The sequence below is a fragment of the Accipiter gentilis genome, chromosome 19 (genome assembly GCF_929443795.1).
Source record: "Accipiter gentilis chromosome 19, bAccGen1.1, whole genome shotgun sequence".
NCBI classification, from domain to species: domain Eukaryota; kingdom Metazoa; phylum Chordata; class Aves; order Accipitriformes; family Accipitridae; genus Astur; species Astur gentilis.
This window is the reverse complement of record NC_064898.1, coordinates 6,171,372-6,197,127: the sequence shown is the minus strand read 5'-3', so window position 1 is coordinate 6,197,127 and position 25,756 is coordinate 6,171,372. Positions and strand designations below refer to the sequence as shown.

Here is a 25,756-nt window from a genome sequence, read left to right as displayed (position 1 = left end):
TTCAGCCTCAGCACACCCAGTCACCACCAGAGGTTTCCTTTTGTGCAGCCAGGGCATTAGGCACACCTGGCTACCGTCAGAGTTGGAGCTGCGGAGCACGGGAGAACTTCTTCATGTAACAGGCACGAGACCCTTCTCACTCATTTCCAGCATTCTTGCCTCTGAGATCAGTACATCACCATTCATAAAATTGAGCTATTCTTTGAGTCACAGATACCATGAAGTATTTTATTACTGAATAGGCCTTTAAGTAACAGATTTCACCAACAGCACTTAACTTCTGAACTCTTTGGGTTCCCAAGAACCCAGCCCCAAGAATTCATGCAAGTCTTAAGCCTTCCCTGGCCTTTGTTCCCTACAAGCCCAATTATATCCCTTAGTAATTATTCCATACCCTTTGGGGATACACTTTTTTTTTAAAATACATCTACCATTATATTATTGACGAGAGCAGACAAACATTTAAAGGGTGATTCTTAATCAGGCAGAACACAAGCCTCCTCCCCTCCCCATTTGCCATCTCCCAGATTTTGATCACTAAGGTAGCCTACGCTCCCCAGAAGAGCCTGCATCAGCTCCTTTTTGGCCCTATGGGCCCAACCTCCTAGAGCAGACATCACTGCGCTTAACAGCAGTACTGCTGCCACTAGTTCTGCATTCAAACTTCCACTCCTCTCGCACTTGTGTAGCTGTGCTGACAGCTGACTCCATCAAAGACATGAAACTGTAGGCATTGCTCCCATCCTCTAATGCCACTGCACAGTTACTCTGCATTTCTAACATAACCTCACATTGCACAGAGCTGTAAACTACCAGTGATCAGACTTTTCAACAGTCCTAAGCAGAATGATTTTCAAAGCTTTGCAGCTATCCTTATTATAACATAATTTGAAGTTAAATATGGGATTTCTGACAAAATGAATCTTCAAGGGCATTGCATGTTAGGAAGGTATCTAAACATGCTGGCCCAACAGTGAAACAGGGGCCTAAATTACTACTACTGCTGGCCAAAGCACATAGGAGCAAAAATGAGGCTGTTTGTCAGGGACCCCTGAATAGCAGCTTGTCTAGACACAAACACCCCTGCCCTAGTAGTTAGCCCTGGCCCCTTCCCAGCATACTTACAGCTCAGGAATAAAAGTGGATAAATGATTTTGAGTGGAGCACTATGGAAAATCTTCAGTTTAAAGATGAGGCTTATGTCTTACTCTCAAGTTCTGACAGGTCCCTACACATCTAGCAAGAGCACAGGCCACAGCTGAACAGAGTTGTTTAAAGTTAGTTTTATGCAAGCCTCTTTCAAAGCATGTTGTTCAACTACCAAGTACTCTCTTTAACAATCTACTCTCAATATAATACAGTTTTACTATGATGAAGTTTCCTTCTTAGCAAATAATCAAGCTAACAAAGTCCAGGAGTCCAAGTGATCAGCATATCCTAGGGACCGATGGCTGCAGAGACTGATCTACAGATGCAGGCTGAGCACCAGGATGTCATTTTTTTTTTTTAAGAAGTTTTCTACCTTCATGCTTTCATTTTTATTTGTGAAATGCAAATACTTCTGGAGGCCAGAAATATATTTTTGACACAGTTCAACATGACATTCACTGCTGGGAGTCCTAGTAAAAAGATTTTCCTTCTGTAGACAGTAAGAGATTTGTGCTCCTCAAAGAGTAAGACTCAGTAGAGAGGTTTAAACTGCTTAACACTATTTAAATTCAGATTTTAAGCCACTCCTGTGCCTAAGCCCTCAAATACACGATCACTTCACTGTGTGCTGAGCACCTATAGCACCTTCATTCCACGCAAAGTGACTGCTTAATGTGTCTACCAGTGGGACAGGCAAAGATAAACACAGCATTGCACTGAAAGCCAGTGCAGCGCCCACAGCCACAAGCATAGCTCAGAACTCTGCAAGTTGTTAAAAACTTCAGAGTTCCAACAAATTAATAATGAGAAATAAAGCAAATATCTCTTCATTCTTTGTACTGCAAAGTGGAAGGCAAGTAAATATATAGGCCAGGTTTATGGCAAGCCAATGAGAAGGACTACAAGCCAGAAACCAAATACCACAACTGGCTTAAGTGCATTTGTTCCTGCTCTGATGACTTAATGAGTACTGGCCACAAACCACACCAATTAACAGTTACTCAAGTCTTGTAGCAGCTAATGATTTCTAAAAAGTCTTGAACATAGTCCTTTGCAGCTATACTTAGGCATAAATTGTATTTGTTATACAACAATTCAGATTCTTAGTACCTTACAACAGAAATATGTCATTTAGTGTTTGAACATAAGTTAGAAAGCCTGCGTTTGAGTAATTTCAAAATAGAGTCAGTATCACTGAAGCTCATGGGAGTTTTGCTCAGATGAACTGAGAAGTTTTCCACCCATTACACCTCACCATCCCACCCAGTATTAACTTACTTGCCATTTCATTCTAAAAGGTTAAAAAGCTTTAGCATGGTGACTCAAAATGTACCAGATTGGTGGGGGTAGCATCTAATTAAAAGATTTAATCCCTTCTCCCTGAGGCTGCTGTTCAGAGGACACAGTGGTTGAACATTGAAAACACAGCTCTTGTACCATCAGTTTGTCACACAGTACATTCAAGCCATTTAAGATCATTTTACTGGTGTATCAAACCCCACTGGTTCGAGCTCAGTTTTCCCAATCATGCAATCAACTTCTCAAATGTAGGTAATGAGCAGGGTAGTAACTGCTACAGCCACTTCCATTTGAGAGTATTTTCTAGCCAAAAGTTCAGGCATAACCAATTTCTGTTTCTTTGTTCTTAGCTGGATTTTGTTCAAGTTCAGAAACCTGCTCTTTGCCCCCCTCCAGGATTTATCCCTTGAAGATTTATATAAAGCACCTGTTCAAAAGAATCCAGAGGTAACACTTGCATCGAGCACCAGTTTTATGTTTTCATGACAGCAAACATTGACAGATGTGTCTAGAACTGCCTGCAGGGTCAGGAAGACAATTCTTTAACAGGCATTTGTTAATAATGAAACAGTAGCTGTAGGTTCTCTTTTAAGTATATTTCCCTAGCTTGTATAATCAAAGATTCATGTTCTCTACCATAGACTGGGAAGGGAATTAATTCTCAGAGCAGCTCAGCAGCTAGGGAGACCATAGTGTAACCTCTAATAATTTAGTAAGTGAATTTTCAGTTTCCAGTTAATTTTTATCAGATCATCTCCAAGCTGCTGATAGCATGCCTCAGAGTCAGGAAATAATACGCACATGCATGCAAACACATGGAGTACAAACAAGAAAAATCAATTTCCAACCTCTTATCCTCTGCTGTAATGTTATTTGAGTAAGATTAAGGTCTCTAGTGATGAATGAGTCAATTCATGTTTCTGGAATTTTAATGGGAAAAAAGTATAACTAATATTTTTGTATTCCATCACTGTGCACCAAAGCCCATATTGCCATAGGATCTACAGAGAACTTGACTTTGTATGTATCTATTACTTTTATTTAAATATAAAATCAGTAAATGTGAGATTCATCACAATCTAACCCTCTGTGCTGGTTTTGGAACCGCAACACCCTCTAAAGGAGACCTTCCTCTATTCCTCTTCTCCGCAAAAATTACTTCTAATACTGCTTTCTTTTCAAAAGGTGAGGGGAAGAAATGAAATTGCAAGTCCTTTTTTTCCCCAGTGCAAAGTGGAGCCTTAAAAGACAACCAGGTTGAGCAACCTCCTGTTTTGTGAGGCATTCCTTGATTAGCATTAAGATAGTTGGTCCCATCTGCTAGCAATCTGTTTCATATCGGTCTTACAGCAGACCTGACTGAAAGTCATCTTTTCTGCTCCCCTGCAGCCTTTGCAGCTGCATACTACAGGAGAAAAATGCTTGCAAACTAGTTTTGTATTCAAGGTTGTCACAAAACATAGTATCACAACTTTTGAAAATAAAGGGGTTTAAAACTAAACAGGCACAATTGAAGCCAGCTCCTGTATCACAAGCTTCTCTTTACTGGGCAAAACAAGCTGTACTTTTAGAGTCCCAATTAAACCTCCTTCTTTACAAACCACTTTTGCCCCACAGAGTGAGGATTCCGACTGTACCCAAAACTGCCAAGTTCATGCTGGAAAGAGACCTGGACTGTCTCATTTCTCACAGTTCAATCTCTTGCTGTAGTCTTATACCATCCTTTTCCCCTATTTCAATTCCACTTACCTTTCTGCATGAAGTTTTCCCTTCAGCCACTACCTGGGGCTCTTTACTATCTAAACAAAGCAGTCCAATCTGATAACCAAAAGCTGTAGATGTGATAAAGAAAATATGGGTTCCATAGTTTTATGCAATAGCTATGACTTCTCAGAGCAAGATCTCTTTTCCCTCATCTCCTTTTGTTCCAGAGACCAATGCTTAGTTCATTTACCCAGATACCTCGCACACACATCCCAGAAGGAGAAACCTGATGCCATTGTGAATTCTGCTGGTAAGAAAGCAAAAACCCTGTGGGCCTTCCACAAATAGAAATTGCCACAGTATAACTGAGAACAACTATGCAGAAACATTTTGCACACCTCCACTCCCCATGCCAGTATCAATCCCGTATGAACCCAAATGGGAATGAGTTTAGACTGTGCTGTCCAGGCTTTCCCATTAGACTCCCCAAGCACACCAGGTCTGGAGAACAATACCATCTTCCCATAAGCCAAAGATTGCTCAAAAGCCTAAAATGCAGCCTCACTGACTTAGCATATGGAAAGAAGGGCTTTTGCTTCTCCTGTACACGCTTCAGCCAGTAGGTTTCAAATTAAAAAAAAAAAAAAAAATTAAAAATTGACTGCAGCTCGGAAAAGTTTCCAGGTTTCAAGAACTTAGTTCTCCAAGTTGTTGACGTCTCTGGTCAGAAATCCAGGAAAGTACTGAAACATTAATTCATCTCAAGAATTTGACTTCAGGCCTCAATCTCAAGGTTTACAGCAAAGGAGCACAGCAAGTTCCAAAACAGAGACAGCACTGTGGCCTGAAGCCCCTACAGCTTGTGTGAAATAAGAGCATCTTGCTGAAGTATGATTTTTCACAACTATTTCCAGTTAAACAGAAGTGCACCATAAAAATCAAGTAAATTTTGAAGATAACAACAAGACTCTTGCTCACCTACCACAAAATTTGTGCTGCTTGCTTACCACTCACTATGTAGATATGCATCCTTAGAGGCTTCTTGTGGTAGAGTTCTAAACATTGTCCCATCTACACATACTCAAATGCAGAGATCATCTTAAAAAATGCATTTTCTAAGATACCTGGCATGCAAAGGAAGAGAGAAGAAGCTTTCACAAAGCTACATTTCTTCCTAGATTATATCGGTACAACCTACAGCAAGTCCCCTTGACATTTACAAAGTGCTTTCCTCTCCATAAAGAATTATTCATCAAGTAACCAGAGTCAAAATTAATGCAAAACCCATCAATTTTATCTTTACAGAAAAGATGAAAGAACATAAAAGTCACTCGTATTCCCATACGAGTGGCTGGAAAAACTCAGAGGCAGACATGAACAGTTATCACAGAGTCAACCTCTGTTCTCCAAGTACTCCAGAGCAGTCTGCCAGCATTGAAATAAGGGAGATGCAGGATCACATCTATTCTCACTGTAAACACATCCACAGTGTTGCCAGCATATGATACGACAAAACACAGGACCTAGTTGCAACTCCAAAGCTGCTTTTGTACTTGTGCAGCAAAACCACCCCTGCTATGTATACCAGAAATACAGCTTTGTCAGTTGAAGTAATCTATGACTATAACTTCCACAAAAACATCCAGGACTACCAGAAAACAGTTCTTCAAATACTGATTTACAAACACTTCGGGACACACACACACAAAACAACTTGCAGCAAAAACGAATTGGGTCTTAGATTCCACTAGCAGGACAACCAACTTCTCACTCACTTTCATCCCAACTCAATCTACCCTCCAGTTAACATAAAAACCAATGCACAGAAACCCAGCCTTTAAGTAAACAGGAGCAATGCCTATACACATCTATTATCTGAAAGTAATAGTGAAGAGTTGTAGTGAACTAGTTTCAATTTTTGTGAACTAATATCCTGACACCTAGCTTGTGCTCTACTACTAACTTGGGCCACAAAAACACAAGCTAAAGAAGCATGACTATTAATTGATAATCCTTGCAATCCAGTCATCAATGCTTTCATCTCAATGTTATCAATGCAGTTTCTTCCATGTTAAAGAGGCTTGCTACTTTAGAAAGCTAAAATATTGACATAAAGAAGATGAAGTACTTGCAAACAATGTAGTACTATCAATAAAAAGAACAGGCATTTTTCTTCCAGCCTTTTACTCTTAATATCCTCTTGAGTAAACACCAAAAGTCAAGTATTCACCATGTTAAGATAATTTTAGTTTGGTTTAAGTAGCCTGAAGCCAGTACAGCTTCTTGCATTTGTTTGCACTTACATTAACACAACACTAACAATGCTATAGAGTTCATTTAGCTCATTTTTTTTCTAGAGGCAAGAATGCTAGATTGCTCTAAAGGGGAAAAAAACCATTTAACAAAGCCTTCCTAAAGTCACAGGATAAAGCAAAGAAATGCATTCCTCATACCCTGTGGCAGTAGCACTTGGCCTATGCCCGAGACCGCTGCCTTCTAACAGGCCAGAAGAAAACTCATTTACCAGCTGAAACGCTGTACAAAAATGCCTTTTAAAACTTTTTCAAAGGCCACACATGCACTAATCCAGAAGGGAACTGCATCACTTAGCAGTTCTTGCCTAACAAAGCCCTGTGGCCGGACTTAGGCCTTTGACCAACATCTGAGAAGTTAAGGATTCAAAGATGATATGCGATCGCTGTAAGCACCGAGACCAAGCACAGCCTTTTTCCCTGCAGGTTCTCAAGACAGATTTAATGCAGCCCTGAGACTTCTCATGAAAGAAGTTCTAATGATTAATGGATCCATAGGAACTCCCTTATGAGCAATCCTCATCACGCATCAACAACAATTGTTAAAAAAAATAAAAAAAAAAAAATCAAAGGAACCCACAGCAGGCAAACAGGCTGTAAGGTAGGGATAGCTCTGTTCTGGCAACTGCAGATAATCAGTCTGACCAAGTCTTGGGGAAAGCTGGCTTCAGCTGCCACAGAGGAGATCTAGAATAGCTCTAACAAAATCCAGGTTTGCATTAGATGAAAATCCAGTACTGTATATCTTCTATCATCATTCAGCTTCAGTTTCCCTCACCCACTAAGTAGACTTGTTTGAAACGTGTAAGCCCTATTCATTATTTACCCTGCATACCTGCTCTACACATGCAGGGCATTAGCAAGTACCCTCATAACTTAAGTACTGACCAAGAGGCAGCAGGAGGGCAAGATGAAAGAGAGCACACAAGATACACCACTAGCAATACTAATAGCACAATGTTCACTGTTCAGACTTGGTTAATGAGCTAGGCTGCAGATAGTGCATTGGATTTGTCAAAACCAGCTTAGATCAGCCATTTGCTCACTAGGTAGCACAATGCAGCAGCTGTGAGTTACATGGACAGAACCGCTCCTACCCTTAAATCACATTAAGTAAGAGTCCTGTAGCCAAAAGCAACAGGCACGATCAATAGAGTTGCTAAACTTCCATCAGCGAACAGCAATCAGATCACAAAGACAAGCCCACTGCTTTATTAAATTTTAAGAGCACTGGGAAAACAACGATTAGTTCAGGAAGTCATGTTTATTCTCTTCTCACATCTGTACACCTGTGTAGAGGTGTTGTGCAAGAGCTCAGCAGAAGAACACATTAAAAGCAGCACTGTTTCTTCAAAGCATCTCATCTGTTATGCAGACACAAGGATGAATATGTTGCCCTAATCAGACATAGGTGATAACTGTATTGGGGTGAATTTTAACAGTTAATAACAAAACACAGCAGACTGCAGCCCTAATGCCAACCTAACCAACGCAGGTCCCTCCGCATTTTGTGACAGATCCTATTGCAAAAGCACAACAACTCCAACACTGTCTTCATCTCACCACTGCCAACTGCTGTCACTGGAAAGGGCTCACCCCTACGAAATCCCCCAAATGTCTCATCTTTTACCCACACATTTGCCCAAAACAGCAACGTAACATCCCAAAACCCATCAGTTCATGCTCTAGAGGATGTTAGCAGAACACCAATCTTGAGGAAAACACATTTAAATAGCACGACCATGTGGACATACCCTGAGCATGCCAATACACCACACAACACAGCCTTTTCAAGGTGACATCTGACTACAGAGTAGGGAACTAAGGTTTGAACAGCCTCCCTTGAACCCCAGGGTTTCAAATCCATATATCCCTTCTTTTGCAAGGGGCGGGGGAAGAAAGACTACTACAACTGATCCAGAAGTTCTCAGGAAGAACTGTTCAATCACCCAGAACTGACGGATGGGTACTGATTAAGCAGTCACCCACAGTCTTCCCTCCCAGCATTCCTTCAAACCACTTCTCTCTGCTTGGCAGCTGTGTCACATGTAATGCAGAAGACAAGAGGGAAGGACCACTTGCAGGACGAAAACACTAGAACCTTCTAAAGTTCATTGTGGCTCAGCTATTGCAGAAGCAAGACCTAATTTTACCTCATCCTGCCTCTGTTAGATGAAGGACCTGCTATTCAGTACAGGCTTATGCGTCTGAGTAGTCATGTTGGATACACAGATATGCCTTTGAATGGGCATGGAACAGATCCTGTCTGCAATGCTGAGGGGTTTCACTGCTTGCACAGGACACAAAAACGCCTCTGTGAGGCACTGATCCTACCCGAGAGGGTGCTCCAACATCATACTACAAGTTCTGAGGATTGTGTGTTAAACTAAGAACAGCACATTATTAATCCCCTCTATCCTTACTACTCTGCTACTTTCACCTTCTTCAAGTGTGCTTAACACAGAACAAAGTAGGTACAAAAGAAATAACAGGCAAAAAAAAAAGAAATTATAGTCTATTATCCTCACTGAGGCAACATTTTTTAAATAAAAATCATACCAAGTTGTTAATGAAGTACTCAGTAAATCAGATGGAAAACCTGACTACATGGTACCATTACAGAACACACCATGTACTAAACCATGCAGGGTCATGTGGATCATGTGGCTTATTGTATTCATTAAAGGTTCACTACAACCATTAGTGGGACTGTTAATGGAACCATTCAAGAAAGGAAATTGGCAACCAATTCATTCTCACTAATTGCAATATACTTTCAGCTATCTCATGCAGCAGCCAAATGCCTTGCAGAAAGTAGCATCTTTGTAACTGCATAATGTAATAACTAATAAAGTTAGGCTATCCTTCTTATTTAACTGTTATACTAATTTTTCTAATGTAATACCTAGTAACTATGTTGAAGTTTGACATAATGCAGAAACAAGATTAATACTGTCTTGTTAATCAGACAGAATATTTTAGCCCTCCACATTCAGACCAAGGACTGCTCAGCAATCCCAGCATGGTGGAGGGAACATTCACGTGCATGTACAGGACTGCACCGAGTCCCAGAGCTATGAACATAACCCATGCAGACCCATCACTCTGCTCCAGCAAGAGAAACAAGGAATGCCATCCTCTGTGCAGAGTGGACAACATGGCATTGACTAATAGCAGCGGGAAGAAGAAATAAACCTCAGGCTAACCATTTCAGAGCTCTGGGAGTAACAACAGATACATTGCAGAGTGACTCTGCCATCCTACATCACCATCACAACATGGATAGGGCATCCAGAGAGATAGCACATTCATCAGAGATGCATTTTCTGGCACTAACAGACATTTTCTTCTTTTTAAGGCACCTTAAACCAGGAGTAGCTAAGCTGATGTGAGAATTAACAGCCGTCCCCACCGCCTGGCAGTTTCCAGAGGATTTGGAGGCTAGATTGAAACCACCATCTCCCCAAGAGAAGAGTTACAGCATGTCTGCATTTCAGGCTTGTATTTGCACCTAGAAGAGTAGTTCCTGTACTCCCACCCTTGAGCACCAGATCAAGAATCCAGTGCAGAGCCTCTCATGTAGGTAGCTTCTAAGTGATCTGTATCACCAAGGACTGCCAAAACCAGAACACAGCTAATGTTTAAGGCAGCTTAATGAAGACATACATCTGCACAAAGCTCAGGACAGACTTGTGAACTTAATAAAAATCTCCAGTGTAGGACAGGTTTATTTTTAGTTTAATGGATGTATAAACAGACTTCCAAACCAGAAAATCCAACAGCAGTTCTGTTTAACCAAGGACAAGAGAAAAGCTGCCATCACATGCCTCTGCCTGTCCCCTGAAGGCAAAGAGCACTACTGACAGATAAGAGAGGCTTACAGGTTTTGCAGTATCAGCCAGTCTTATCTCTGCTCTACAGCCTCAATCAGAAGATCAGGTCAGGGATGAGAAGAAAGCTTACTGAGCTAGAACCTCATGTGGATCCTTCCTTTTCCCTTTGAAGCACATTCTATGAAAAATAACAAATTACCAGTTACTTTAATGCTGCAGTAATAACTACTATTTATCCACCCACTACTGTTATGCTAAAGTCCTATACTATGAGCATAGCTGGAGACGTTTTCCTCAATAGGGTATTTTTATTAGAGAAATCCCTACCTAGTAAGCCTTCTTATGCTAGTTATTCTTCCTGGATCAGCTGCAGCATCCGTACTGGTTGAGTTTCAGAAATATTCTTTCCTCTCTTCCCCTATGATTTTTTTCCTCCTAAAGAGAGATAATAGTCTCAGCAGCTTGATCTCCAAAAGATGTGTTATGGTGTTCTACAGATTTTTCTGGGAAGCTTATAGATCAGACCCTGAACTGCTGCAGACTGGTGACAGCGAGTTTGATTTCAGCAGTTACACTAACCAGACCAGCTGGGGCTGTGACCATCCAGGTCTCCTGCTGGGGTTCACGCAAGGCTTGTCATTGCCAAAACATTAAATGTTTGTTTTCTATCAGATCGGGATTCAGCTTGACCTATTCCATAATTGCTGAGGATTAAGTACATTTGTACTGTATCCATCTGTCACTTCAGAGACATTCCGGTACCTGTCTGCAATAGGCAGAATTTTATTGGAACTGCTACCAGAATGGGCAAAGACAAGAATCACAGACCTTTTCAATATTTAATTATCTAGTATTACATAGGCTGCTATGGATTTAGAGGAAATTATGCTTATGACTCATATGCTAGTACTGGAAGAGTTTTTCATAAAAAGTAGCCCTACAGAGAAGAGGAAGAAAAGTCCAAACCAACCAACCACTGCTGAAAACTGAGCATCACCACCTAGCTGACTCAATTTCTAATGATAGTGCATCCATCCAGGTACAGCAAGCCCTGCTGTTTCATTCCGAAGAAAGTCTTTTCAGCTAGACTTCAGTCACTCTTCTCTTTCCTTCTGTTCAGTGCTGGGAGTGGTTTAAGATGCAGAGTCCAAAAGTAGTTCTAAACTCTTCAGGACAGAGCTTCAGACAGGGCTGAGCTGTATCCATTCCTGGATTAGCTAACAGGTTGCTCAAGTTTCTCATTCCTTCATGAAGAAGGAAGAGGAGATACTTTTTGAAAGGGAAATAGTAATTCCCACTCCCAGTATAAGCTTCACTTTTTTCTTTTTTTTTTTTTTTTTTTTTTTTATGTAAAATGAAAGCAAGCAACCAGTTCTCTCAAATAACTACTGGGGACAAGTTTCATACAGCAATTCTTTCTGAAAGCCTAAGAGCCTTCTTTCTCTTCCCTCCACAAACTATTACAGAAGATATTTGCTCATATATGAGCAGAAGTCCCCAGCTGGTAAGCATTAGTTTGCTATACCATGTTTAGAGATCTTTAAAAATACTACTACCACATTATTTTGACATAGCTGTTCTATTTTGCTGTGAATAGTAGAGCTACTCAACAAAAAGAGATCCCTTCCATTCAGTTACTATCTTAATGTTGAGCTCACTATTAAAACAACAGTTCCTCACCACTAATCAGCCTTACACCCTAATAAGTTTTAAGGCATCTCTCATATTAAGTATACCTTTCATCTTTAACATAACTCCTACTATGCAGTTGTTAAGATCCACCACTATAATGCTCACATCACAGAGTTTAGATGCATATGACAACAGCAACAGGAACACAGTATTACAAGAAGGGATTATTCTGATATAGTTTTATAATTGTTTCTTCTCCAGGTTTAAGTTTTAGCTATACTTTTACCAAGCAATATGTAATCACAGAAAAAAGAACAAAACCATTATAGCAAAAGCAGTAGACTTTGCTTATTACAAAGTATCTTTTTATACTTGTGAGTAAGCCTTCCTATCAGGAAAGCAGACTTTCAGCTTTTCCACATAGGAAAATGAAAAAAAGATAAGAATAATCAATATCTACCTCAGAGCACTAGAGATGAACACATTAAAAACACATTTTTTTGACAAACACAACCTTCCCTCCCCTCAAACCATAAAATAAACTTACCTGATTGAACTCCAAAGCTAAAAGAAAAGGTAAGCCTTCTAGATACTACAACTTATACTACCAAAACCTCTACAGATGTAATTTTCTACTTCCTTCCTCCTCTTTTAAAGTTTTTTTACCTGCATGTATTAGCTTCTCTTACCCACAAATTAGGGGGCTGGGGCTCATCAGTGTAAACAGAGCTGTAATAATTGGTATCAGGTAGGACTTGTATCTAGTTAAGCCTACTTTCTGATGAGTAGTTAAAGCACAACCTGTTTGGCTTGAATGATTATTATGTTGCCCCACCTGAATGAGAGTTTTTGGACAACTTACTTTTACTGTTCCTTTGATTTTGTAAGTGTTGGTACTATTACAGGTGTTTTTTACAGTTTATTTTTTAATGTATTGGTTATAGTATATATGTTAAAATCTGTATAAACAACCAGAAAAGGTTATTGTATTTTTTTATATTTTAAAACTTAGTTCTTGTCTTCTTAAATGGCTTCCTACTATCTGAGTCTTCTTTCACAGTTCCTCTTAGTGTGAGCTGATTTTCCTTTTTACAGGTGTATATAACAGAAAAACTCCTTGAATGTCTCTTCCCATCTTTTCGTGTATGAGACAATTCTAAAGCATCTATTTCTGCTTTGACCTTAGTTTGAGCTACTTGCTTTTCTTCTGTTAATCCAATTCTATTTCTGGCTACAGCCTCAGTCACAGCATAGTCTTCTAGTTGAAGCACTGCCAATCTTCTTAATGTAGGACTTCCCTTCCCCCTTCTTCAGGTTGTTAATCACTCTTCTCAAATTTTAGTCTACAAAAACTGATATATCAATTTTCTTATTAGAATTCCTTATGTAGGAGCAGAATCACTGTTAATAAGCTATTTAAACAATAAGAAATAATGCCTAAAAACTACAGAAATATAGCTTATAAAATGCCCTTGTAAAAATAAACCTTTACAAGAAATAGAGGATTAAATAAAAGGTCATGCTCTGTTTGTCTTTTCCAGAATATCCATGTGGACTTGGTTTCATGAGGTCTGACACCACCAAAGCCAGATGGCAACTATGGAAAAAAATGTAACCCTGATGGCTGCAAACTTACCTGACTAAAAAAAACCTTTCCGTATACCATCTTCTATTTCCCAGCACCATACAAATACTGTGCAGCTGCCTGTAATCTTCATATTGACCCTATGAAGCAGATAACTGAAATTATTCCCTCGCTCCGGAGACACTGATGACAAAATACTTGGAACTGAAGCGAAACAGCTTTAGCTCCCCATGAAGACAGAAGCTACCACATCACTGTTGTCCTTCTCCACCTCAGTAAATTTTGTGGCTTCTGCTTAGGGTACTAATATTTCATTACTGAATGTTAGTTCATGCACTAATTCTGATGAAGATAAAAAATATGGTTGTTTACAGTTGCTGAGGCCCAAATTAATGACGGTGTACACTCCAATAGGGCCATCTGCCCTGTCTAGACATGAACTGGGCCATAGAAATATAAATCCCATCATCTCATCAGTGGGCAAAACTGATGTTCTGATTTGATTTGTAGCCTGTAACAGAATGAAGCAGAAATTCAGCAAGATGTTTGTGTGTAAAGTGCTGGCTGTCTTACAAGGGACGTTTGGTTTTTTTGCTTGTTTGTTGGTTTTTAAATTAAAGCCAGTAGGAAGAAGGTATGAGATTAACTCTTGCCTCTGGTTGTCAGGGATCTCTACGTAGGAGATGGCACTGATAGCCTGATAAAAGAGTTTAATGTATCTTTAAACAACAGCAATCATAATGGGAAAGGCCAGTGCACAGAGTGTGGGAACCTGGCTGCCTAATGAACCAAAAAGTACCAAAAGGAGTACTAAATTATTTAAATCCCATGCTGTTTAGCACTAATACAAAACTGCACTGTCTCAACAAAATCCTATTAGACCTATTATTGCAGCTCTTTTATTCCCATTTTTCTCTCTTTGGTGTTTTGGCAAAAAGCCCTCAAAGAAAATGGCTTAGGTAATCAGCAGGCACGTCAAAACTTCAACAAAACCACCCGGTGTTGAGGACTGCAGAATGTTCTTTGGTGCCCTGGATGAATAGTCTTCCTTGAGGGTGAAAGTTTAGGATTGTTGAGGTCTTTCCTGCAGTTCAGGCTTACCCCACTTACTGCTTTCTCCCATGCCATGCCAGACACAGTTCTTTGCATCTAACTCAAACTGCTACCAGAACCAATCTGGGTAAGCACATTTAAGGGGGATGGCATGGAGTTAGTGATGGAAATGGATAGCGATTTAAATGGGAGGTGCATCTCCTGTGAGACAAAAGAGACCTCCTTGTCAGCTGCTTACAATGGAGATCCTGCAATTAAAGAGACCTTCTTGGATCTAGTGTAGGATATGGGGTTTTGCAGATCTCCTATGAGATACTCTGTCAGAAGAGAGGGAATGGTAACAGGGAGATGCTGCATATGGAAGACGCTGCATACATAGTCCCACTTAACAGAGACCCGTGACAGAAGGGCTCCTTGGCATGCATTTAGGGAAAGCATCATCTGTATTATTGGGCAATTCTCAGTTGACAGCATAAATTACAACTCACAGGAGGAAGCTCTTGATAAACTGGCATTAGGAAGATTGGGAGACATGTGCCATCCTACCTCCTGAGTAGGTGATGTATAGCACTCCCTTGTGATTTGATCACCAGCTGTATCTAAAGGCTGTGCATATTCCAGAGTGAAAAAAATACAGACTGGAATTCAGGATGTCAGCAGCAGGACACAGTCAGAGTTTATAGCTCTTTCTGTACACAGTCACACTAAAAAAATCAAAAGGCAGGTGTTCTTTACTTATGTATGGTTTGTAGGGACATACACATTTTCTTTTATCAGTTCAGACAACTCCCTTGGACAGTCATGGTTGTGCTGCTTGTAGTGACTTCATGTTGTCCTCTTTTGGCTTCCAGAGAAACTGATTTATTTTGTTTCTGTTGGCAGGACATTTAGGGATACCGACTCCCTCCTTCCCCCTCTGCCACCATGCTCTTCCATTATTTTACAGTTCTCATGTTACTGCCTTTATGCACTTTTTGCTATTTTCCAAAACAATTATTGGTCATTTCTGAGCAGGAAATTAATCTGAAACTCAAATGACAGCAGACATCACAGATCATCCCAATCCTAGCATGGTAAAAAGGAATTACTGGAATATACTGCATTTGATGGTTGTTATTGTTCAGTCAAAAACGGATACTAAGTGCACGTGCTATTTTACAACCTGCTCCTGAAAAGATCAGTGTATACAGTCTATTTTCTGCCCATGAAGTTCCTGGTTCTACTTGGTGTTTAAAAACACAGACCTAGAAGCAAAAGCCTGTTTAAAAGTTCAGATCCCCCTATCACAGATGATTATTTTATAGTCCTTTACCTATACCAATCAAATTCAGTTATGAGATCAAGCTCGATTTCTTTCACACTGCTCTTCCTGGAAAGCTATTCTGAGCAGTTGTCTGATGATTAGAAATATGCTTATTACTTTCAGACTAAATGTCTGTGAAAGTTTGTTCTTGCACCAGCACTATCCTCTAGTTAAAATCATTTTTCCCTCTCTTGACTACATGTACAGAAACTTAACTGCTTAGGTGATAGCTAGGCTGACAGAAGCTTGTGTTTGGCAGCTGGTAAGTAAAATACAAAAATACTGTGAAGCTCACAGTAAATATATAAGTATTGGCCAAACTGAAACAACATATTCTGTCCTGAAGAGCTTCATCACAATCAAAACATCAGCTGTAGTGGCCCCTTCAGTAATGTGGATCTATATCGTATGTTATGAGATTACATAGCACTTACCCTCTCCAGAAAATGTATTTTTAATTCTTCCTATTATAGGGGCTCAACACATAAAGACCTGAAACGATGTCCAACTCCAATTTCTCAAGATGGAACATACCTAAAGTAACAACTTATTTTGCACATTTGAGTGTTAATAAATTTACCAATAATTGCACTTTCCTAAGTGTCTTAATTCGCAACCCCAATCCCCAAAATATTTTTGCTTTTTCTTTAAGGAATCAACTCTTTCTCCTCAAATCTTTCAGATCTTTCTAGCCACTCCTTCCTCTTTCTCAAGACTGATCACCCCCTGTCATTACCCTAATGAAGATTTGCAGGGTTTAAAATCTTTTGAAAGATTGGATAAGCAAACTTCAGATTCGTAAATAAAATTACTTTCATCAAAAACAGAGAGTAAGAACCTTTTTACTTGCTGAAGATTGTGGGAAAACTTCAGCAAGGGTCAGGATTTTAGTTAAGGAGTGAATAGTCCCTGCTCTTCAGGCAGTGCAGGGTTAGGATGAGTGGGACTGGGGGCAGGAAGGGAGAAGGATAGCACTCTTTCTCCCTGCCTGTCTGGTAAGCTCCTATGAAAGTTCTTTTTTTCCCCCCTACAACCAGGCAGACAAATGGCACAAGGATGGCTTCCAGGTGCAGACTTGTATTAATGAAACTCTGGGAAAAAGATTTGACTGTTAATCTGTCAAGCTGGGCTGGTCCTCTCCCCAGTCTGGGGAGCACCCACATACCTTAATTCCCCTGTCTTTCTGTCCCTCTTCAAAACAAGGCACCAGGATTGAGGTCAAAGTATTTCAGTTCAGTAGCTGCTGGACCACTGAAGCAGGAACTATGCTGAGCCTTCCCAGTGATGCTGAAATGCCGAGTAAATGACAACTGGATTTCAGTTTAAGGCTTCCAGGTTAAGTCCTGATTCCCATCTGTGTAACTGATACGACAAACGCAGATGTAGCCTCTGTATCCGTTTCAGAGTTATGATGGCTGCTGTTGACTTTGCACATATTCTTTTAGCATCTTTTGTCTCCCGCTTACAAATAAACTGCACCTATTAAGTTAAGGTGACGTTTGCTTAGAGTATTTAAAGGCACACAAAAGCCTGGGGCATTTGTTTCATATATCCTTTTTGTAAGCATCGGGTTGAACGTTCCTAGATGTCCAAGGCACAGGATGTTAGATTGCCTTCACTGTGCTTTGTATGAATAGGCAGAACAGCGCTGGGTCAGCAGGAGATAACACCTGAGCCCTCCTTCTATTCAAAGTAGCAAATGAGTCAGGGTGGTGGTATTGTAAGGAGATAAACAATTTTGCTTTCACTCTTCATGACTACCTACTTATTTAATAAAATCAAATAAATGGGTTTGGTCATCTGCATTTGAGAGATTAGGAATTAAAAATCAAGACCTTCCAGTCAGTTTTAAACAGCTGCCTTCTGTCCCTTATTGAACCTATACACTAATTTCAGTTGTGTTAATCCTGATTTACAATACTCTAAAAGAAGTTCATCAGACCAAACCCTTGGCTAAACCAAACTGACATACTTTCTTGGATCTATTATGAATTACAACACTGACCCAATAATGGCTCTTCCATTTTAGTCAAGTGGAAGACAAGTTCTCATTTATTTGCACTTTGCACTGATGCCCCAGTGCAACAATTTCCAAGTTGTTAATTAGAACTAAAAATAACAAAAAAACCCTAGGTGAGGGTGGAAACACTGGAAATATATTAAAAAATCCACAGTATGTCTTGTGATTCTTCATCACAACATGAAGGTATTGAGACTAATTTACCGACACTTCATGTTCCTTCTAATTTGAACTGGTTTTAGGGCTCACTGCAAGGTTAACTACATTGTTAAGAAACACCTTTAGCTGTCTGGAAAGCCTCCTCTGAATGTCATATACATGTATGTGACATTCTAACTATATGGATTATGTCGCTTCTCTGAGGAATGCAAATTGGTAATTTGATTGGGTCACTCATTAAAATCTGTACTATGTCAGCTTTGCCTTACCGTGCCTTGGCTTGAAATACAAAACTTAGCATCTTCTGTTTTCAGGTGTGCTCACTCTGTTCTAGCTTCCATTATTCACATTAAAAATGTCCAGAATCAAGAATTACTGCCATGGGAAGATACGGGTCTCAACCAGTGGTCTGAGAGCCAGGAGCTTCCAAACAGGCAGGCAGCTATCCACTCCTTAGGGTGGAAAGAAACTGCCCAGAACTTTTCCAGTAGACAGAATTCATTATGAAAAGGTGGCAATAATGCTAATCAAAAATCTGAAAGCTTTCCAAACAAATACTGGAATAACTGTTCAAATAAGAAGTTTTCAATACTGATAGTTCATTTTTTTATTTTGCATTAAAAAAACCCCCAAACTTCATACAATTTTACTTTTTTTCCCCTCAATCTTCCACCATATCAACAATCTTTCGCAAGTTATCCTTTGAGTGTACTAGCTGAGACTCAGTTACCTAAAGCTCTCAGATATCATGTCTTATACCTGCAACTGCTCCAAAAGGCTTAGCTAGAAAAGGTAAGAGACTGAAAGGAAAACATCTGTGTTGATAAAAAGGCAAGTCACACTTAATGCCCGTCCCAGAAGCAGAGAGCTGTTGCTGCAGAGATGTTCAACTGCATTTTCAAAGTCTAATACATTGCTCTGCTCTACCAGCTATACTTACAAGAAAGATTCTGTGAACAACTATCCCTTAAAAGAACCCATCAGCAATCAGGCTCAACAGACAGTGTCTGTAACAGATATTCTGATATTTGTACTACTACAAACTAATTAAAATGTGCCATAATGCAACATGGTAGAGGAAAAGAAATATGAAACAGTAATCTATTATAGTAATAAAGCTAACAGAGGCACTTAGAATATTACTTCACAAGTAGCAAATCAGTCCTCTCAGATTCAAAGATTATTTAGATGGTATACTTGACAGCTCGAAGAAGAATGGACAAAGGGAAATGAACCAGCTAAGAGTACCACCATGTAGCAAGTCTACAAAGTATCATTTGACAACCTTCCAGAAGAGCAGAAACGGGTGACATGGTTGTTTACAGGGCCCTCAGCAAGTCCTCACTACAATAAAAATGTCTTGTGAATTGGTAAGTAATTGAAGAGTGATCAGTTTGAGATGCTGCCATCAATTTTCAGATGATCATCTAAAATGCCATGTAGAATCAATGGGAGCTGCCAGCTTAGAACTTCTTGGGGAGGGAAGAAGAGTTAATCATCAAAAAAAAAAAAAAAAAGGGAATGCTTTAAATCAGCACCATTTCTGAAGCTGTAGATTCCCACATAAAAACTCCCTACAGAGTTGGCAGAGATCAAGACTATACTCAAGCCTCGTGACAATGAAAATGCAATACTAAATGACTATTCTTTCTGTATCCAGTAAGTGCAGTTTCATTGTCTTGGAGATATTCTAGGACCCTAAACAGACAAGCAGGTTTCCTTGCAATCATTTTATTGTCAGATGTTTTAATCCTATGTGGAATTACAACAGCAGTACTGCCAAATCACACTAGCAGGGCAGTATTTTTACATCTACCCAGAAAATGAGAAGGACACTGACTCACCCTGCACAGGGAAGTACACTAAAAGCAGATACTGCTGGGGAACTAAAATCCGAAACAGAAGTCCTGTGGAGAGAGAGTGAAGCAGAGAAGGAATAAAATCGTTCCTATAAATAGACAGTACATGTGTCTGTTTTCAATGGAGTTATGAATATACTCAAATAGCATAAAATAAGTGAGTTCATATATTGGCTATACAGTGGGGTGGAAATTTTTATTTTTATTAAATACATTTCATTTAATTTAATCTTAGAAACTGAAGGTTAGTTAAATCTCTTATCTCTTCAACTAACTCCTAAATAACTATGATCCCTGTCATCTGAGTGGTTTGGTCTTTGATGGATTTACTCGTGATCTCACCTCTCCCATCACAGTAAGGCAGACAAGTGTTTCTTCTGCCACACTACTTAGGACCTTGTTTATTTATGAAGTTATTCCACAGTAACTATGCATAGAACATCTTTTTCCAATTCAGTGTCATAAGGATATGTATTTTAAATTCACTCCTATCTTAATGCAAACTAACTCTCACAGCCAGACAAGCTTTAAGGGAGTTACCCAAGACAGCAGAAGTTCAGGTTGGCCTCCAGTTAGCCCCATCACTGTCACCACCTCACTTCACAGTTGAGCAAGATCTCACGCTGCTTGAGAAGACTCCGCTTTGTGCTACTATAGAAATGTAGTAACGTAAAGCATGGGGTTTATTGTGATGAGGTCTTGCTGAAAAGGCGTAATTGCCACTGGTGTTTATGGAAATAGGATCGGGCCTTTGATGTGATTGAATAAACTGCACATTATACTATGTTGTGGGCCAGTTAAACACGGATGAAAAGAAACGGGAGCTCCGTAACACTTAGACAAAATTACCACCACACACTTTGAGTGTGCACGTAAACGCACATGTACATTAGTCTTCACTTGGAAAAATTTCTCATCATAGGGTAGAATTTCTATGTGCCAACACTACGGTTGCAATCATCTTGCTAGATGTTTCTGTAACTCCTGGTAATGTTAATGGCCATTAAATGCATTTGCTGAGGAAGTACACCCCTCTGCTTAGTGCCCACTACCACTACGCCTGCCAGGTACATTTCTCACAGCAGAAAAGGGCTTGTGCTCTTTTGCTCTCATTTAAATGTTAATATTTTAGGAATCTGTTAGCTCAGCACTGTGCTGGCCTCTTTCATGGCGTTTGTTTGCTTAAAAATGCATTCAGGACAACTGCTGATCTGTCTGCAAAATGTGATGTATCCCCTGAGTACAGGTGACTCGAGTGAGCTTCACAGCGAAAGCTTTAGCCTTCACCGTGCTGCTTACACTGAACCTGACCTCCGTAATACCAAAATACACATTCTTTGAAGCAGCAACAGTGATATGTAAATAGTGCAAAGCTGACTAAGTATTTCACCTATAGCTACTGTGTGTTTTACATAGATCTACAGGACTTATGTCTAACCTGTGAATGACTACAGATGAAAGCCTTGAGCAAAATACAAGTGTCTGTGCACAATTGTAACAGCTCGGTATGACACTTCCCAACAGTTGCAATCATTGTAATGTACTATCACAGCACAAAAATAGGATCTAGCCCAAAGAGGTCCTTACATAGGCATTCCTCTGACAAAAGAAAGAGATGGATCCTTTACAGTCAGTCAGAAGGCAGTAAGACTCTATGAGACAGTCGCTGTTCTTAAGACCAGATGCACAGCACAAAATACAAGCAAATATTTCAGGGAAAATGTAGGTGGAAAAGGTATGAAAGGAGTATGGTTTCATACAATGAAATTATGTTTATATTTCAGCTCCTCATATCCCGGGAGAAGATTCTGTCACTACCTTTACACTAAAAATATTTCTTCTTGCTGATGTGCACCACTGAGCAGTTGAAAAAGACCACAGTAAATGACATCAAGATCATTTGTACCTTTAATCCATTCTAAAGTCGGAATTTGAAATTTTTTCCCCTAAAAATAAAAATGCTATTGTATAATCATCTAATGTGTTATTGACAGTTGCTTATTTTTAGTGACTTTAAGGAGGCAGGAAGGAGAAGGAGAAGTTAGTCTTTGATGTGTGTGGTTCCAACAGTAAAGAGCTGGAGACCTCTTTGAGAATAATTTAAATCTAATCAATTTAGCTCAGCTGGTACAACATTACAGCAATAAAAAGATTTAGTTGTACAAAGCAAAAAAAAAGATCGATTAATGAGCAAATGCATAAAAAAGAAGAGGACTTCTCATTTGAGTGGCAGGAGGTGACTTGCCATCTCCAAATTCTCCCCTTCACATCATCTGCTCTTCTATGAAGTCCTTTGTCCCGGTGCTAAGCAGGTTTAAAACTCTACCAAATATACCAATTACATTTTATACTGTATTAGCATGTGTGGAAGCCATGCTACAAAATGCAGGAGGGTAGAAAATCACAACTGGGTCTGACACGAAAAGACATCGTTAGACCATCACAGAGGTAGTGGTCTTGAGTAAAGAAGAACATCTATAAGCTACTGAAATACTTTACACAGTATGAAAATAAATCTTTGTGACCCAAACTAAAAGCTAATACTTTAAGATTACCAGAACTCCCTCAAAAGTAAACAGGAGTAGCAAACAAACTACAAGAATTTAAAGCAGGAAATATCTTCTCTTCTAAAAAGGAAAGAAGGTAGAATATTCTTACACATAGGTGCCACGAAAACCACAGTGGATGAAGACAGGGTTACCCTAACTAAGGATGACAAAAGGGTGACCACTCCTCCCTCCACACCATTCAGCTCAGAAGGGTCTTCAGATTTTGCAGTGCCACCACACAACCACATCTGAACTGCTTTCCAGCTGACAGTGGCTCAGTCTCCAAATGCGTGCTTTTACGGCTGGGTTCACACAGCCCAGAGCCCCTCGTAAGAATCTGTTTGGTTCACACAGCCAGCAGGTCTGCAGACCGAGCCACAGCATGCTGCTGTGCGCTCCTGAGCCTTTCTGTGTCTGTTCCCTGCTGCCATTCGAGATCATACAGGCTGGTAATGAGCCACAGCAGCACTGATCCAGGTGACCATGTAACCATCTGATGGCTAATGTTGACGCAAGCAAAGCAATGGGAACACGCTGCAAGGGGGAAGGCAGGACCTTCTCTCTGGGTGGCAGAGAGATTGGCTCTGGTGTCCTAAGCCAACTACAATCATACCCTTTAATATGCCTATGTAATAAGTTACACAAACCTCTATTACGTATTTTTATAGGCATTATATATACCCATATTAGCTATTACTCCTGTTATCCTTCAGAAAAATATTCTAAAAAGGAAATACACTGTTCAACAACTACGCAGCAGTGATCTTAATGCTAACCAGCAACCCCCATCTTTCTTCAAAGTCTCATCTAATTTGGATTTCACTTATGTGAAATGAAGGGAACACGTAAAAGTCTAAAGCTGTGTATAGATAAATCCCAGCTAGAAGATCTGGGTACCCAAGGCATCTAGAGCATGACCGAGGTGCAACTTAACCACCTAGACCCACAAGTACGATTTACAGAAGCTGAAGCTTAAACTCCTTATGTATCCCATGTTCACGATGAACATTCTCCAAGTGCCAAGTGTTCAGCATCTGAAGGGCTGGTTATAGGTAAGGGCACCTAGGCTTGGATTCCAAATGTTAGGTCGCGAACAGGTCTGCCGAACTGCACCTCTGGGAAAGGAGCCTCCCTGTCACAGGACAGAATTTGAGATCGGACTGCAGAAGTGGATACCACCCCAAGCACTGGGGAGTGGAATCTGCTTAACTGCGACTGTTTCATCTGAATGGCTTACGCTAAAGATAAGTAAAGCTGGTAATGTGCTAAATCCTACTCTGAAACCTTACAATTTCCTATGAGCTAGCATTACGCACCTCTTTGCTTAGCATCTTGCTTACTTCAGCAGCTATGCAGAGGTGCCTCAGGTTCTGTCCTTATTAGCAAGTAGTGAGGCCAGACAGGGGAATATTAGTAGAGTGACCAGGTTGTGCAGAGGAGCCAAAGGGAAGGTGGCTTCTCCTTCAAGCTAGCTCTAATCTGGTTCCATGTGGTGAACGGGCACGAGTGGCTGGAGGACATCTTCCAGTTCAGTATCATCCCAAAGCAATCCAGCAAATGCTCTCCAAGGTGCTCTGAGAATTAACCCAAGGTAGAGCTTATCAGGAAAAGTGCTTCAAAAGCACATTCCTTATTCAAATAAAAAGTGCTGAAGGAGCATCATACTGCACCCTTACTCACTGCAGAGATTGTACTAGGCACCTAAATATTTTGCACAGGAACGGGCGTCTCAGCCTTTTCCTGGACCTGTCTGTAAGTCACAGGCAATGTCACTGGGGCTTTGGCTACCCTTAAGTAAAACAGATACCGCAAGCGAATTCTGAATGCACCTTGGTCCTACACAGGTCAGCGGAAGTCCTTCGGGACCAGAATCACACCTTCAAATTATTCCAGTTTTGTCCATTCTCTTATGAACAAGTTGGAAAGCATTTTCCTCAAGGAACCTCTTGAGAAACCTCATAATTTACCTCTCCGCAAGCCCACAGCAGTGCCCGGTGCTCTCCCCACTCCCAACCACCGGTCAGAGCCCCCTGACCACGCCAGTGGGGTGCAGGGCACCCCTGCCTCCCATTACCCTCCGACCAGACGCGCACCAAGGAAATCTTCCCGTCAAAACCCATCAGACCCAAGACAAAGAAGGGGGACGTCGCCTCGCCCCCTCAGCGGTGCCATCACCAGAAGGCAGCACCCAAGCTGCCCGCTGGTTGTCCACCACCCCGGCGGCTCAGGGAGAGGGCGATCCCTCTGCAGCAGCGGGCCAGGGCGGCCCGACCTGGGCTGTGGGGGGGCCCTGAGAGCTGGGGGCCCTGTGGGACGTGGGGTGCCCCGCGGGGGTGGATGCCCAGTGGGATACAAGGCCCCCGTGGGGCGCAGTGACTGGAAGGGGGGGGGGGACGCGGGGAGGCCCCGAGGGGCGCAGTGCCGAGGCCGGCGTGTGGAGACGGGGACATGGCGCCCGATGCCCACACGGGACGCGGGGGCCGGGCGGGAAGCGCTGCCCTGCCCTGTCCTGCCCCGCCGCGGCCCGGCCGGCCCCTGAGGGCGGCGGGCGCCTCCTTCCCACACAGAGACCCCGAGGGCGGGGGCGGCTCTGCGGGCTCCCCGCCGCCGCCTCCGCTGCAGCAGCAGCAGCAGCAGCAGCAGCCGCCGCCGCCGGAACAGCCCGGCGAGGGCGGGCGGAGGAGGAGGCGAGGCCGCGGGCGGCCGGGCCGGGCCGGGCCGGGCTATGGAGGCGCCGTCTCCCTTCCCCTCGCCCTCCTTCCTCCCTCCCGCCTCGCCTCGCCCTTTCCCTCACCAGCCGAGGAGTGGATCTTGGAGGATTTCCGCTGCAGGGACATCCTCAGCGCCGTGTCCAGGCCGGCCCTGTTCGGCATGCTGCGGCCGGGGCGGCAGGCGAAGCCCGCGGCCGGCTAGGGCGGCAGCGGCGGCGGCGGCGGCGGCGGGCTGGCCATGGGCCCCCCCTCACGCAAGACGCCGCGCTGCGGCGGCGGCCGCTGGCACCGCCGCGGCCCGGTTGCGGGGGCGGGCGAGGCGCTAAGCCGGGCTGGGCTCCCCGCCGCGTCCTCCTCCAGCCCTTTTTCCCTCAGGGACGGGGTCACAGGCAACCCCTCCGGCAGCGGGGGCCGCCTCTCCTTTCCCGCCCGGGACGGGCCCGCGGCTCGCCGCCGAGGGACCCGGGGGACACCGGCCTGAGGGGCCGGGCCGGCCCCACCGCCGCGGGGCGCCGGGCGGTCTCCTCCGTTAACGCTCCCGGGGAGAAGGCAGGCCGCAGGGCCGGGGCCGGACCGTCTCCTCACAGA

The 25,756-nt window shown here is 42.0% G+C and overlaps 1 protein-coding gene across 2 annotated transcripts in view; it reads right to left on the bottom strand.

Moving 5' to 3' along the window:
• The window catches only part of ATP8A2 (ATPase phospholipid transporting 8A2), a 350,586-nt gene extending 325,181 nt beyond the window's left edge, over positions 1 to 25,405 (bottom strand). For both annotated transcript variants that reach the window (XM_049823013.1, XM_049823014.1), the window contains exon 1: positions 25,252 to 25,405. In XM_049823013.1, coding sequence (XP_049678970.1) covers positions 25,252 to 25,330 — 79 coding nt within the window. In that variant the 5' untranslated portion in view covers positions 25,331 to 25,405. The remainder of the gene's footprint in view (positions 1 to 25,251) is intronic.
• Between the last annotated feature and the right edge of the window lie 351 nt (positions 25,406 to 25,756).